Source organism: Cebidichthys violaceus, unplaced genomic scaffold, assembly GCF_023349555.1.
Source record: "Cebidichthys violaceus isolate CVI_PGR_0920_01 unplaced genomic scaffold, fCebVio1.0.p SCAF_27, whole genome shotgun sequence".
Classification (NCBI taxonomy): Eukaryota; Metazoa; Chordata; class Actinopteri; order Perciformes; family Stichaeidae; genus Cebidichthys; species Cebidichthys violaceus.
The window spans coordinates 3,911,293-3,928,609 of record NW_027176450.1 but is presented as its reverse complement, the minus strand read 5'-3'; the positions used below and the strand labels follow the sequence as shown (position 1 = coordinate 3,928,609).

General features: G+C 40.3%; 1 protein-coding gene across 2 annotated transcripts in view; it reads right to left on the bottom strand.

The window, feature by feature from the left end:
- The window catches only part of ntm (neurotrimin), a 480,892-nt gene that overhangs the window by 5,419 nt on the left and 458,156 nt on the right, over positions 1 to 17,317 (bottom strand). For both annotated transcript variants that reach the window (XM_068721275.1, XM_068721274.1), the window contains 4 exons: positions 5,247 to 5,375; positions 4,000 to 4,120; positions 3,567 to 3,718; positions 2,630 to 2,665 (listed from right to left, as the gene is read on the bottom strand). In XM_068721275.1, coding sequence (XP_068577376.1) covers positions 2,630 to 2,665; positions 3,567 to 3,718; positions 4,000 to 4,120; positions 5,247 to 5,375 — 438 coding nt within the window. The remainder of the gene's footprint in view (positions 1 to 2,629; positions 2,666 to 3,566; positions 3,719 to 3,999; positions 4,121 to 5,246; positions 5,376 to 17,317) is intronic.

Here is a 17,317-nt window from a genome sequence, read left to right as displayed (position 1 = left end):
CAATTACTGGGGAATTGGAGGTATGGATTACAAGGTTTCATTAGTCACATGACATTAACGTGGAGATTATGTTTATGAGACTTTGAGATACATGAAGTACCTCTGTGGATTTGGATTCACATACAATTTGCCACAGCAAATACATTTATAGAGAAACATAATGAGACCTGAATTTTTATTTCATATTTTGTATAACAGTATATATATATAGGAAACATTTAAACTGAATGTATCTGCAGCATCTCACTTTTATGACCACAGCGCTACCCGTGTTGATGTTAATGAATGTTGAAAAAGACACTCACTGCAGGCCCAACATGTCCTCACTTTATAATTTTATGTATCTATTTTAATAAACCTTTATGTGGTCTTATTAAGCATATCTCAAGTCATGTGTTTTGAGAGGTCCTAGTGACCTTTGACCATCACATGTAATCAGTTCACCGTTCAGTCCACGCGGACGTTTGTGTCAAATTTGAAGAAAGTCATTCCTGAGATATCACGTTCACAAAAATGAGCCAGACGGATGTATGGACGAGTGGACTGACCGTCAACTAGAAAACACAATCCCTCCACCGATGGCTATCTCCGGCATTGAGGAATGAAACGCATTGAATTTGGGAGGAGGTAACCAGAAGCTGCTTATTTATTTCCCTGCTTTAGAATTCATTCCTGCAGCACTCCTAAGCCAAACAGACACTACATCAGTGGCATGGAGAATCTCAAGGTTCTACCTCTGTCCCCAACATATATTATTAATGTCATTACCAGCTTGCAATAATTATCATATGCAGCCAAATTTGCTTGAATCTGTATTTATTTCCTATATAGAAATGGTATGCATATCAACCAGACAGTCTTGTTTTCTCTTGCTAAAGTAAAGACATTTGTGATACCTTCAGTATAAAATCGACAAGCATTATGTTGTGAATACTTGTTTTCTTCAACAGAAATGGTTGAATATGGATTCGTAATTATTTGGATGATAAAGGGGGATGGAAGCAGGTGACCAGTGAAAGGAATCAGTCATTGTCCGGAAGCATACGTGAACACTTCAAATTACAATGATACAGTAAAGCTTCCATTAGTGAGGCCGAAGGTGAGCTCTTTAGTGCTGCTGCTAGCACTCACTTTTGAGTGGGATGATCAAAATGGCATGGTCTGCAGCATCCAGTGCAGCACTAAGGATTAACACTGACCATTGCTCAGCATCTAAAGAAGGTCGTTCTTAGTTCTGAGAACTGCTCTTAAAAACACACAGGATTTAAAATGATGCTTTCACTTCCAGGTTTGCTTTGGTAACTGTCAGCAGAATTAATATGAATCAATATTAATGAGTTGGTTGCGATTAGCATTAAATCTGACTGCAGTAAAATATATTAAATATATTATATAGTGTAGACTATGTGAAGAACAGCACACTTGGAAGTGTATTTTTCAGCAGGTTTCCATTTTGACCAACTGAAACTATAAAGACCAACAGATGATTTTTGGCTCCTCATTTCTAATAAAATGGGTCCATCTGATTCTTATTCATCAGGCTACAACATAAAAGAAATATAATGCGGATTATAGATTATTTATCTTATTGGCCTTAGACTTATTAAAAAGGTAATCTTTTGAGTAATTTATAAAATGTTAACTTTTATTCCTCACTATTTAATGCACCTGTAGTATTACAGTGTTTGCACATCTAAAAAACAACACAATATCACGATGATACAAACTATAACATAATAGTTTCATCATGCTGTTTTCAGGGATGAGGCAAGTTCCATCCAAATAGATGCATTGTATGAGGATTGAGGACACATTTGAACTTTTTTCTTTGAAGCTTGGAACACAATGACTACTCATTTCCCTTGGATTTCCATGAGTTCACCACAGTTTCCTTTGGGGCATCTATCCAATTACCCTGCCACAGTGGATTATCTGTAATCCTGCATATGGCTAATTACAATAATGACGTTCACTCGTCGTCAAAATCAAAGCCATTAATACAATTATGTTGTGTTAATGGAGTGGGTCTGCTGACAAGATGCTGCAACCACCAGTCACAAGGACACATTAAAACACACAGGGCTTATCTACACCAGATATCTCCAATCACTGTTGGGCAGATACAAGGAACATTTCAGCTGGCAGTATAGGTTCTACAACTTTCTGTGTTGGACGTACAGTTGCAAAAGCAATCGCACAAGCACAAATGATGATAATGAAAAATGACGAATACTTACATTGGAAAGAAGAGCATGCAAAAATCAACATGAAGCCGTGTCACACAGTGAGGCGGTTAGGGTTGCAAAGGAGAAGATGAAACATGGTTAGCAAAACGGGCTGTGATGGCCATTTTCACAAAGGTTCATGTGACATATATATCATATGGTGGTGTGCTTTGACATTCCTGCTGCCTGCCACACATTAACTTTAACATGTCAAATCATGAAGAGAACAAAGAGTAATCAAAAACAGTTCAATGATCAGAGATGGATTTGTCTCTTCATGTCAGACACTGCGTATTGCTCCAGTGACTTCCAGTTTGTGAAAATGGCGGTTGGTCATGTGCCAGCATGCAGTTAATACTTTCCATTCACAACAGTTGAAGTGCATGCTGGTGCAGAATACTAACCTTGCAATAGCGTTGAGCTAGTGGGTTCAATTACAACTACACCAGGGAAACAAATGGAACAGAGCAACATATTGGAAACAGAGCAGCAACAAATCATTGACAGCACTTGTGAAAAGCATGAAACGTATGCTGCTGAATAGACTTTTAACACTGTGGCTGCACAGTGGCACACTTGAGTGTTCAAACTGGTAATAGTGCCAACAGCCATTCCTCAGTTCAGGTGGTGGCAGAATTCCATTTCAAAGCTGAAACACGACAGCGTTGATAAAGTTGTGATGACACATTTGCTGATACAGTGTACACACACTGAGGAGCTTCTTAGCCCGCTGACCCAAAGAAAACCCTTTTCTGACGGAGATGTGTTGCACTTTAATGCTCCTCACTATATGTGCAGGATATTTGGCACCTGCTGCGTGAGAGAGATCATTATTGTCACTGACTGAATCGGCAGCTTTCAGCAGTGGATCTCTTCATTGGTTAGTGAGAGCAGGATGTCAGCTGGCTGAGCTAGAGAAGGACTCTAATGCTCTACAGGCCCAAAGACGTGGAGGACTGACAACGTTTGAGGTGTAGTAGAATTAATATGGACCAGTATCAAGTTATCTCAATACATTAATGGTCTGAAGTGAAATCTTATATTTCATCTTTCATCGTTGTATCTAAACAATCTGTGGTTGCCTGCACATAAATGCATTACTTTCTTTTTGAGTCATAAATAGGGAAATATTTATGTTCATATAACAGTAAATGTAAAAGCTTTGGATACAAGGAAATGGTTGAATCAAACTGCTAAATGACGTAATGTAAAAAAGTTGTGGATTATTACTATTAATATTATTACTTTTATTAAAACATACACTTAACAGATAAACTACAGCATTTTAGTTATACTTCCCTCTCTGTAGTACTACAGATGTACTATAGTATATGTACTCACCATACATAAGGAAGCTTGTGTTCGAGCTCCCGAGTTTGTTGAGTGCGACACAAGTGTAGTTCCCGTAATCTCCGTCTGACACGTTAAAAAATGTCAGCTTCGACAGAGATCCAGAATTCACAATCTCCATGCCATCGAAGCCGTTGAGGATCCTAGATGTGAGAGAGTGCACAGTGAGTGCAACGTGAAATGTGAAGTCACTTGCCCAATTACCAATGGGCCTGAGTGCAATAATAATAGTAATTTAATTAATGACTAGAACCATGGCAGTAATCTTAATGTCTGTATGACTAAAAGCTGATCAATGACCATCAATAACTGTGAAATCTGACAAACAAGCACGCGTGCGCACGCACACGCACACACGCACACACACACACACACACAATTCATCCATTTGCCTCACGTAAAATTCAAATGTAAAAGGAATTACCTTCTGTCATCTTTGTACCACTCAAAGTCTGCCTCAGGCACAGCATCAGCCTCACACTCCAGCTCTCCTTTCTGGCCCAGAGTCACTCCGATGTCTCTGCCCTCCGACACAGCTGGAGCATCTATAAGCAACAACACGAGAGCACTGAGATCAGGACGAGTCAAGGACATCAGGACATGGGTTGATGACCTTCTCTCTTCTAAGCCATGATGATCTACACAGCATGACCACGAGTGAACAGGAAGTAGGAGTTCAAATCATGTACGGTATTTCTTACACTGGTGAGATGGAATTAACTGTTCAGGGTTTCATGTTTCATTTGTTACAATCCACCGTGTGTGTCCTGCAGCAGAGAAGCTTAATTATCTAATAGATTTTATTGTAGCTGTTTGAGCAAAATGTGGCCTTTGGTCCAGTCATGGATCCCAAATGCTCCCTTTCTGTTCTGAGCTCTGTGTGCCTCTATGAGCCAAAACAAGGGTGACTATGCAGCCATGTCTTAACTGTCAATTAATCTGCTGATTGTTTTCTTAATTTAATGATTAATAGCTTCAACGATAACATTTTAGAAAATAGTTGCAATTAGATCGGGGCTTTCCTTGGGCCCGATGTGATGTCCTCAAAATGTCTTTTCAGTTTTCTATCAAATCAGCCAAATAAAGTATCACATTATTGTAATTGTTTAATTGTAATTAATAAAGTTGACATTTTTGCTTGAAAAGTATGAGTCAAATGATAAATTGATTATCAACTAATTGATTAATCAAGTAATAACTTTATCCCTGCTATATATTATTAGATATAAACCTTTCAAATCATACTGTTAAAAACAGCAGCACTTGACAAAAAAGCAGCTCAAATACTAATAACTTCACAATAACACAAATAAAGTAGATAATGCCAAACTGAAGCAAGCTTTCTCTCGGTCCACTACAATTTAGAAAATGGTTCAACACAGGGTCAATAAATAAATTGAGTCAATGATAAGCCATTTTTGTTTAAAGCTGCAATATTTAAATTCTAAAACTTAAATCGGCAGAGTATGATAATAATAATGATACGAGACAGAGTAAAGCAGCTCATATTTGAGAAACTTCAGCACTTTTTTCTTCATAAATTATTCACATGATTATATGATTGTGTATTATTTTTCTGCCAAAAGACTCATTGATAAATTGACTAATTGTTTCAGCTTTGTTAATTCAAATACAAAATGTTTAAATTCTTCAGCCGAGCAGTGGACTCACAGTTGACGGTGATGTCGACGGTCTGAACGTCTGTGTCGATATCGTTGACGGCTGTGCATTCATACGTCCCTGCTCTCTGTCTGGAGATAGAAGGGATTTCCAGGTACTCGTCCTCTGATGCCAGGTCTCCTATGAAAGGGGAAGGAAGTGAGGATGGTGATTCAAAATTAATATGACAAGTCAACAGCTGTGGCCTCGATTTCCACACTCTGCGTCTCTGCGTGGCCTCCGGACAGTCATTGTCATAGAGGAAGAAGAAAGCTGTTGACAATTGTCACAGTTTTAAGTCAAGGATTTATACTGTGATGCAATGCATTAAGAATTATTCTGGTTTTGGAAAAAAAATGAGAATCTATTTTGGTATTTACAACACAAAGAGAGCAGTTCAGTTCTAACTCCAACGCAGAAATCAAAGATCTAAGTTCAGAGGCAACAGCAGGAGTCCTGACAGGTCCTGTTAATTCTTGTAGTACCCTGATCTAATGTGGCAGCAAAATTCACACAGCTACATGTGTGTCAAAACATACACCTGTAAATATCATGACGTGTGCCCAATTCTGTCTTCTCCGCTGTTCCTTTCGACACCACATCTTGAGCTCACTGACATGTTTCTGAGGAAGTTACAACACTTGGTGATTAGTGCTTTTGTTCAGGCCCAACTCATCACCAATTGTCACTCAGAACTTTCATATTCGGCTCCTTTTTGTGTCTCTCACACCTTGGAGCACACCAGGACTGCTTATGAGATGTGACAATATGAACGGCGGGGCAGGGGGGGGGCAGCCCCGTTATTTTTTCCTAGTATCAATTTGACACGCTTGACAGAGACACTTAATACAGCGCTCAATGTAAAGAACAAAAGACGTAACGGTCTTCAAGCCTCCTCCCAAGACGTAGGCAGGTGACAGTAATACATTGCACATGGATTCACTTTACTGGGTTGAGGCACATTACTGAATTACACCTGGGAAGGTTGTTATGGAGGGAAGTTCTTACCGGTACGCTGATCGCCTGACGAGCAGTACCGGGAGGACTCATGTTCACTCCACGCTGTTCCTTTTCTGCTTTCCCTCAAACGAGGCTTCTATATTGTGCCGACAGAGACCGCAGTGTCACTTAAAGCCACACGGTGAAATCCTCTGAGGAGAGTTAATCAAGACAAGGCTGCCAGCTGACGCACACTCTCCAAGTCCACGCAGCAAGTGACACACTTTCAATGCTACATGTTTCTTCCCACATGCCTGCTATAAGTTTGATGTTAATGAATTGTCTTTAAATAAAGAAAACTAAATTAATGCTTTTAGGAGTTTCTTAAAGTTTTTTAGGGGTTGATTTTGATTGTAAATTAACATGGAAACAACACACTCACTATATGGTAAGGTATATGGTACGCTATATGGTAAAATGTTGGTCAATAGCGATCCTGTCAACATCTAGGGGATGTATTCAATTCTAAGGCCTTGCAAATAATTTATTGCTCACTTATACTTTCTTACATATATTATTGTGTGGTGTGGGCTTCAACCTTTAGGATAATCGTTTATAAAGCAGTTGTAGGGGTTACATGTGTGAATTATATATATATATGTTTTTGTTCTTTTTTATATTTTATTTTCTTAAGGGTAGCTTAAATTAATAAGAATGTAGGATAGGCATATATGATTTTTATGCTCCTCTTGTGCCTTTTCAGTCATATTGTAGATTGTATACATGCTACACTTATTGCATTGTGTGTGTGATGGCTGAATAAAAATACTACGAGTATTAAGATAAGAGATAAGATAAGATAATCCTTTATTAGTCCCGCAGTGGGGAAATTTACAGGATTACAGCAGCATAGTGGATAGTGCAAACAAGATACATAGTAAAAAAAACTATGTATCAAAAAGTGTCATAAATATGTAATAAGCAGTAAAGGATATTAACTAAGAAAAGTAAAAATCCACATTAACTAAAATATAACTAACTAAAAAAATAAATAAATTATACATACAGACAGAATAATTGCTGTATTGCACGGTGTATTTATATTGCACAGTTTGTTTTTGGTGGTCTACTGGGAGCACAGCTGGTTGTGCAGCCTGACAGCAACAGGAAGGAAGGACCTGCGGTACCTCTCCTTCACACACTGGGGGTGAATCAGCCGGTGACTGAAGGAGCTGCACAGAGCGGCCAGGGCGTTGTTGAGGTGTTGTTCATCAGGGATCATCCTCCTGTCTCCCACCACCTCCACCGTGGTCAGCAGTGCCAGCAGTGCTGTCTGCTGGCCTTCTTGATCAGTTTGTTTAGTCTGTTCCTGTCAGCTGTCGAGATGCTGCTGCCCCAGCAGACCACTCTGATGCCACCAAGGAGTCAAAGAAGGTTCTCAGGAGTGCTCCCTGCACTCCAAAAGACCTCAGTCTCCTCAGCAGATAGAGTCTGCTCTGACCCTTTTTGTACAGTGCGTGTGTGTGATCAGTTCAGTCCAGTTTATTGTTCAAGTGAACACCCAGGTACTTATAAGATCTCACAATCTCAATGTCCGTTCCCTGGATGTTCACTGGTAGCGGAGGAGAGTGTTTACCCCGGCGGAAGTCCACCACCAGCTCTTTGATTTTACCAGAGCTGATCTGGAGGCGGCTCCGCTGGCACCATGCTATAAAGCCCTGGTTCAGTTCCTTGTATTCCCTGTCATCACCGGTGGAGATGAGGCCAACGATTGCAGAGTCATCAGAGAACTTTTGCAGGTGGCAGTTTGCAGAGTCGTATTTGAAGGTGGTGAAGAGGAATGGAGCTAGAACGGTTTCTTGTGGGGCCCCCGTGCTGCAGGACACCAGGTCGGACTCATACTCCCATACCTACACATACAGTGGACGGTTGATGAGGTAGTCCAGGATCCATGCATGGATGTTTGCCACAGCTGTTGTACTCTTCCCAGCTTCAAGCTCAAGTTGAAGACGTGCGCCACTATCCCCCTGAGGGGCCTTGAGCTGATGCCGTCTGGACCTATGGCCTTTCTCACCTTGATCCTTCTCAGTTCTTTCCTCACCTGGTCAGTTGTGAGGGACAAGTTGGGGCATGGGGGCTGTGTGCTGTGGGTTGATTCTCTGCATTTGACCCATCCCTATATAGGGAGTAGTGGGCTGCCACTGAGAGGCACCCGGGGAGCAGTCAGAGGTTTAGTGTCTTGCTCAAGGACACTTCGGCACAGCACACGTAGTAGCCAAGGATTGAACCTCAGCCTGTTATGAGCGGTTGCTTTAAAATAACCATTGTTTTATACCAGTTTATTGTAATAGAAGCACAGCTTCTCGCACAAAACACAGAGTGCCTCTCCGAACTAAAGAATATTACTGTTCACCTTTAAAGTTTGGAGACAAACAGAGCAGCTAGATTCAACAGCGAAGGCCATGTGTTCAATGGGGTGTTTTTTTAAACTCATCTACTTACTGAATTGATAAAGAGGAAAGATGTGTTTTTTCACTGCAGCAGGCGATATTGTTGTACATTAGGATCTGGTTCCAGGCTAGCAAAATACCTGCTAATATTAGCTAAGATCTGAGGCAAACTTACAAATTTAAAAAATGTCTTAATTTTCTCAATCCATTTTATTAGCAAAGAACAATGTGGAAAATATTCAGGTAGAAGGCTTCTCATATCTGGAACGGTCAGATTAGATATGGTTAATTAACGCTGGCCCAAATTAAACTCCAAAAAACAGTCAAAGACTGTTGAAGAAAGAAACAGCTAATCACGTGACTATGATTTCAGTTGTATCTCTCAGCTAAACATCATGCATATCATAGCAATGTGTTTATTTGTTTTAACAGTTCAAACCTCCTGCAGTCCACCTCATGTTTAGGTTCTATCATTCTAAAGAGTTGTGCCCTATGAGCCAACAAACAGTGATCACACACCTTGAATCTTTGAAGCATCATGTACATATAACTGTGGTTACATACAAATATGGACAGCGTTACCTAACTTGATTCCATTAGGATGAAGATTTCATGCTTTAAAGTCAACTACCAAACATTTACATTTGAAATCAATCTTCAAACAAATGAATTGCAAGCAAGTATATAAAGAGTACTACTGACAACCATGCATTGCCTTGTCATTATCCACTCAGTATACTCAGCACTCTTCTCACATGTATTTTCAAACCAGTAAATATATTGGCCTCTTTCTCCGTTATTATTCCTAAATCATGTAAGCAGTCCCTTCACTTATATTTTTTCCCTAAGGCCACTCTGTAATAAATCATGACCTCTGTGTTAAACATCCCCCCTATCATTATATTATTGTTGTCTTTCATTACACACAATGCTCCACCAGCCTCCAGGCTCTCGGCTGGCAAAGCATCAGAGGTTGCAACTCTCCAAATCCATCATCTCATTCACATAAACTTACCTGCACCATCGCTCATTTAAATGTTACATGTTTGCCAAATTATTCTGCATTATAAAAAGTCCTGTAGCACTTCTGAGCCTCTTAGTTTGACCGCCAGTCACCAAACTGTGCAAGTGAAGCCATTGATAACAACCGGCACAATGTGCTTAAAGTGTTTCTCTTTATGTGCACCAGAGAGAGAACAAATGTTGTCTCAGCAGAAACAAAGAGTTCTTAGGACACTTCCGTACCCACTACACAACCCTACCCAGGCTCTGAAAATACAGATATAGACCCTCATTATATTTCATTTCAATGGGTATGTGTTTACAAAGAACAGCTTTTACAATAGCATGACTACTGGTATTTGACTACTTCTTCAAGTGTCCGCCTGAACTCTAGAAGTGAGCTGCCTTTTCTAGTGTCGCAGTCTGTTTCAAAGAGGACTGCTGGGTTTGTGACCAAGTCATTAGTGAGATAGTACTGCCATCAAGGTGACATGGCAGGACATCGGGGAGACCAGGCAGGAGAAGGTGGTGGGGAAAAGAAAGCAAAAAAGAGCCAGGAAGTCTCGGGAGAGGCCCGCAGAAGATAATGTACCCTTTCTGTGTCCCTGAAATGCCAACCTCGAACTCAAGGGCAACGAAGAAAATAGGGTAGAAAATGGAAAGAGAGAGATATTTGTGCGCAGGGCAAGGTGAACAACTTTGAAGGGAGGGGGCAGAACAGGAGAGCAGATGCTTGAGGGATATAGGCATTTAAGAAGGGTATATGGTGAGGCAGGATTTAAATTGATGAATCCAAGCAATGGGAGGGAAATAAATAGAAGCAGAATGGCAGACAGAAGAGGACACATAAACCAAAGCAAGAGTGGGAGTGGGGATGGTGATATCAGTGTTGTCTTGGGGGAAAGGAAGTCGGAGAGAAATGTGTTGACGGAGAAGGAACAAAAGCTTTTGTTACTCAGACAAACAGTCAGAAAGAACGTTCATTTAAAAGATGTCCGCGAAGACAATGAAAGAGAGCGACCGACTGCTGCTGCTCTGCAGCTCCAGTCTTAAACTGTGCCTCTGCTGCTGCTGCCGCTGTGCAAGGTGAATATATAGATAGTTATTTTGTCACTGATTATCAGCCTTTGGCATATGGAATTTCTTAAAGTGCCTTTGATGCATCATCCCCTTTGAAGGAAACAAACATAAAAGGGGTGAGCGGAAAAAAAGAATCATAGAAATATAGTAGCTTGGGGTTCCATGTATTACTGAGATGCAATAAGGCAGCTTTACTTCTATTGAAGAGGTTTGCCAGCGGAGATAATCTGTTGTGACAGTACGGTTTAGATTTGACCCGTCAATAGCATACATATTTTGGAGCATACAAAGAAAAATGAAAACCGTGGCTGCTACTAATCTCTCAGGCCACAAGTCCTATTGTATCTCAGTTAGTCTATAGGAGAAGCAGCTGTGTAAGGGAAGGATACAGCATGTGAGTTAAAGATATGAAAAATATGTAAGTGAATATGAAGGATGAATCACACCTCTGTTTCTGCTTCTGCACGCTAAATTAAAGGGAAAAAAAACACACCTACTGAGCAAAGTGAATTTATGTGGAGCTGACTCAATAAAAAGAACTGTTGACAATTAGTTGATTCCTAAAGTAGCAATATAAATATTATTATTATTATTATATTGAAACTTGTATTTGCATGCATTGTATGTTTAAGTAGTAGTGTCTGTCTGCCCAAGGACAGCAGATGGAAAGTACCTTTCAAAATCCTAAAAACCTTCATCTCAAAGGATTTTTAACAAGAATTTGAACAAAAATATAAAAGATAAATGAATAAAAAACAAATCCTGTTCCCCAAACAATCTACCAGGCGACACAAAATGACCAATCTTAATGGTGGAGTTATCATTAATATTAGCAGTACTACCACCATACAGCCCGCAGCATGTGCTATAAGAAATGATGCATTATAATGTCCCCATTAAATCTGTATAAAAGGGTGCAGTAGATGTCGGCAGTATTGCCGCAGAATTGGGCTACTTTTGAAGTGTTGCCGCGGGTTGAATTTTTTTTCCGCTGATTGAGTAGACCTATTTTGCATGCAAATGACATGAATACTATCTATACATAAAAATCTACTTTTTAAATGAAATAATGCATTTATACCCCAATCCTTCCAAACTGACTCCATATCAGCACATATACACATGAAGATGATGGGTCACATCAAATACCCACATGCACATACACATACATACACTCAGCCCGCCGGCCCCCCACCTCTCAATCCCAACTATGTATTGTGAGTAGGCCTATATTATTAAAATGTAGTGAATCAAAACAACAAGTCTTATTAGTTGAAATACAGTGAACACGGATACTAACAGCAAATTCATAACCTATTTACACATGTATTTATTAAAAGTGTATGATTTAAATATAGTTAAGCAACATGATGAGATGTTTTAGTTGAAATAAACTATTGCATTAACCACAGTACATATATGATGTAAAAACAGTCCACAGACAAAGAAGCAATAGGTTAATTTAAGCATCAGTGAATTGGTCTGCACGTTCAGAGAGATATATTTTATTTATGATAATATACTGTGTCTAATTCGACAAAGCAATTTTAGGACCCCGCTAGCATCGCTAAAAACAAATCTCCCGGTAGATAGCTAACTAGTTTTCTCACGATAATGTGACCAACGGGTGACAGTATTGCAGATATGACTGGCTATGTTTCCAGCAATCTCACCACCATTGTCTGATAGTTAGCTATCCACCGGTAGATTTTTAGCTATGCTAGCTACCCTGGCAAAAACACAACGGCATTTGTTCAATGCTACTTTGGTTCCGAGGTCGTGGACCCAACCGCTCACGAAATAGTTGTAAGCCTTTAGACTCTCCTAGTCTGTGTTTTTGGTCAGTTTTAGCTAGCTAGCTATGTAGTTAGCAAAATGACTCCGCTTCTCCAGACCTTAGACGGAGGTTGTTTATCTACTGTATGTCTGTCGCTGTTTCTTTGTGAGTTTTTTAATCTTCTCATCTTTGTGTACAACTATTTTTGGGGCTCGAAAGAAGCCCTTGTCCCCCCCCCCCGATTTGATCAGTTGGAACAGCCGTAATCAGAGCAAACTGTATTATTGCTGCAGTATTGAACCTGCCTCCAGTTGCCTGCCCTCCATCTAGAAAGCACGCCGATGTGTGACATCATCTGCAAAGAAACTATTGGGCTGTTTGTATAGACTGTTGGTCTTTTTTTAGGTGGTTTTGATTGGCCGTTCAGATGGTTCAGCTGGTGTTGTTCGGCTGTTGGGCTGCTTTTTGTCACACAAACCTGGCAACCCTGGATGTAGGGGAGAAGTTTAGATTTCCAAGCTGTCTCATAGCTGCCATGTAGATGGTCAGAAAAGGTAGTGTAGCTCAATACTGGAAGGGCTTTGGTATAATTCAAAATGTCTGACAATGTGCTGCTACCCTGATGATTATTTCACTTGCTGCTGTTTACGAATGCATCAATTACAATTACAAAAACATAACACATTCTAAATGAATCTTAAATCACACTGAATGAAGGTTCCTTTTAGTTGGCTATATTCTTTGTTTATTGGCTATCATGGAGGATGGGAGCATCCTCTAGATTGTCACTCAAGGAATATTACTGTGCTAATGTTATCTGATGTTATTTGATTTAGCTGCTAGTCTCAAGCTAAACCCAAACAGTGAACATTATTTTAGTGAACAGGTAAGCGAATTCAGAATAATCAGGATGCTCTGCAGTGGAGAAAACAAGTAGTTGCAATAATGACAAGTGAACACCAACGGCAAAGTGTTCAAACAGCAGAGTTTAGGAATAACAACCAGTAGGGAGTGTCAGTTATAGTTGCATGAGTGAGTCATTGCAACCATCTACAAATAGCTAAACAGTGTCTTTTCTGCTAATATGTTAACTGTAGCCTCAGAATGCTGAAGTTAAATAAAAGTGGAATTGCTATACTAAAGGTATTTGCTTTCCTATAGATAAGAAAAAAATTGAATAGAAAATGCATCAAAAAAGTAACACTAAAGCTAAGCAGGTGCTAGAATTAATGCTGCCATGAACATCTAAAATGGTATTGATATGGTATAACAGCATTAAGTTATTTCCTTCACCTTCAAAGAGGTCAAAAAGGGACCAATCTACTATGACTACCAACTCCATCAACTTCAAATGAATCTTTCCATGCATCCAGGCCTGTGCAAATTTAGAAAACCTTTATTGCTCCTAGGCCAAATTCAAATTCAGTGTGCATGTTCATTCCGGCCGCCTTAATGCACCGGGGTGTCGGCTGGCCGCATGGGCTGACAAACTTTGCAGTCAGGTTGTGTGGTCTGTGGGAGATACCGAGGATCACTTCTGATCCGCCACAAGCCCCTAAAGCCATCTATCTATCAAAGGTGAGGGGGAGCTGGGTCATGGCTGTGTGAGAGCCCCGGCCCCAGCCTGAAATCATCAATCTTTATGCACACACACACACGCACGCACACACACACACACGCACAATCTTTATTTATTTAATTCACTCTTTTTAACACCCCGGAGTGCTTGCAATAGCTGGGCTCACACTGAATGGCCCCGGGCAGGAGGAGAGTTGCTCTGCAGCTTGGAAATATTGGAACACAAGTTTGGACTTTAGAAAGTACCGGGACATTTTTCTGCTCTGCTCTGCTGCTCTCTGTCTGAGTCAGGGGGACGACTATGCCGTGCGACTCTGTATTTTTGTAACGCTTGCTTATCAGGCCCTCAGTCAAATACTGGAGATGAAATTGATAAGAAAAAGGCTACTGAAAAATAGAAGCTAGAATTCAGCACATTGGAAGTGAACAATCTGAGAGAAAAACAACCACAAAAAGACTGAATCACTATTTTCTTTTATCTTGCGTGAGGAAAATCAAAACGACAGCTTCTCGAGCTAACGCTAGTCTATTTACATTTTCATCTCACACTAAACTAAAAGCCAATCGCCATCTCTGAATTGTAGTTTTGTTGGTGCCTGCAAAAAAAAAGAATTCTTCATGATGAATATCAATGTTCTACCTCTGATATGGACTTTAAACAGATAAATAAACATAAGCAACCAGTCCCATGCATACATTTGATCATGAAGAGTGCTGAGATGAGCAAAGAATAAAGAATGCCTTTCAATGGGCCTGCTGCTCTGAAAAATGGCTTGTTTTACATACAGATTCTCAATCAGTTAACAAAAGTCAGACTTGGTGAAAGTAAAGCCAAATGCAGGGGCACACACACACACACACACACACACACACACACACACACACACACACACACACACACACACACTTCCACAGCTGTCTTGCAGCATACACATGCACAGCAGAGATCAGAGTTTGAGATCTGAACGGTCTCTATCAAAGATTAGTTTTAAGGCCTTTGCTGTATTGGAAAACACATGAAAGACGCCAGAGAGATGCAAAGAAACCTCATTTTAAACCATTGATGTCACAAATATATGGTGGGCACCCCAGGGTGGTAAACCGCTGCGGCGTCCTATGATTACAGATTGTAGTCCACATTTATAAAACATAGTAACAAAAGAGTTACGTTGTTTGGTTTTCTCTTCTTCTACATAAAACGGAAAGACGATCTATACAGCAGTTTAGACATGTGCACCCTGGACAACCATTCACGCTCACGTGCACACCTACGTGTGGAGTCACTGTTAGTTAAGCAAAACTGCATGACTTCGGACCGTAGCAGAAATTTGGAGCACCTGGAGAAAACCCACACATGCACAGGGAGAACATGCAAACTCCAAGCAGAAGGTAAAGTAATATACACAAACAGTTTCCAGCCCAGCATGGTGAAATCAAACTAATTTGGCCATCGGATGACTCAGCTTCCTCATTCCCCTCCCACATGAAAATGTATTTATAGCCAATTATAGGAGGTCTAAAGAGAAAACAGCTCTGTTGTTCACGTTGGAGCCAATAAGTTAAAGCAGCAACGAAACCAGCTGTTGGATCCAGTTAATGAGATTTCACAGCAATAGTTCCCAGAGATAGCCGAGTGGTTCAGTCCCACACCTTGGCAACACGTGTGGCCCCCTCTCACCCTGCAGTCAATTCTGTCAGACCACTCTCCCCTCTGCTTTACTCACTAATTCACTATTGGTCTGATTAAGAGTGAACATTACAAAAGGGTGAGGAGACTGCTTTCTCTTATGTAAAATCTCTTTAGGTGCGCTGGTCCAATTTGGTTCATGATCATATTGAAATGAGGTTATTGATTGGCTGCTCAAGAGTAAAAAGAAGTGAGCAGCTTTTCCTCATCGGCAGTATTTTTACGTTCATATACTCTCAGCTAGAACACCTGAGAACTGAGATTAAACTTCATTCAAATCATTTAATTCATTAATCATTTCCATTAGACATCATGCCATCACATAGATACTCATACATTGGTAAATAGATTATGGGTTGGTCTGTTGTATTGAAGTTGTCAGATTTTTCTCTTGGCAACGGTATGGACCACTCACACTTGGCTCCCACTGTTTGACACAGTCATTACATTTCTGAGTAATGCCATGTTAATTTGTCAAACTGTCCAAATCCTCCTGACAGGAGTGAAACAGAAAGTAGATACAGTCAAGCACCAGGTGACTGAACTCAGTGAACCATCGCTCAGATCATTGATTTGGACCTTCAGAAATACCAAGTTCATTCAATTTCAATACCACACAGGAGATAATGTGATAAGCTGTATGTTTGATCTGTCAGGAGAAGCAAAGGTGTATTTGTCCCAAATAAGGTAGATGGATGGACAGATGAATTGGACCCTACCTGTGTGCGAAACAAGCATCATCATTAAGGTATTTTTCAAACCAAGAAAGTTTGGAGCAATGGACAATGAGGAGATCTGTGCCTTAGTGAGAAAAAGAAATGAGTCAACTTTGAAACAATGACCGCAAACTCATGCGATCACAACATCATGGGAGGATTTAATAGGGGTATGCTTCATATGTTTACAATAATTCCATATTTCTGTCATCCTGAGATTTCTTACATTTATCCACAGCATTTTTCTTTATTCAACTGGCCTGTTGCTGCATGAAGTGGGTGTGAATGTCAGATTGGGGGTTTTGGAAAGTTAGAGAAATTGACGTTTGCAGTCCCCTCAATTTCAACGTTGTAAAGGTGTGGGAGTAAATGGGGTTCAAATGCTATTCGACCATCTGACAAGCACCTCTGTTGAAGCGTAATGATGCCTTTAGGGCCTTGCGGCACTCCCTAGAGATGACAGCCAAGCTTAGCCAAAATTACATAGGACCAGCTGGGACACCACAGATTGGAGCCTCCTGCAGAAAAGGATGGGGGCTTGGTGAAGCTGTTTGTTCAGTATGCTCCATCCAATACCAGACACCATGATTAGGTCACAACCCCAGAACTGAATGACACAGAGATCCTTGGTCGGCCTGGTACAGTGGCAGTATGTGGTTGATAGCGACTTGTTTAACTTTTGAGCCTTTTTTCCAAACCAAACCCAAAAAAGTCCCTGAAATGTCTAAAAACAAACATCTGGAATGCATAACACCAATCACACCACATCAAATATAATATCAGCTACAATATGAACAATGTTCATATGTGAACTATGACATTCAAGCAAACTAGTAATGATGTAGGCTATCATG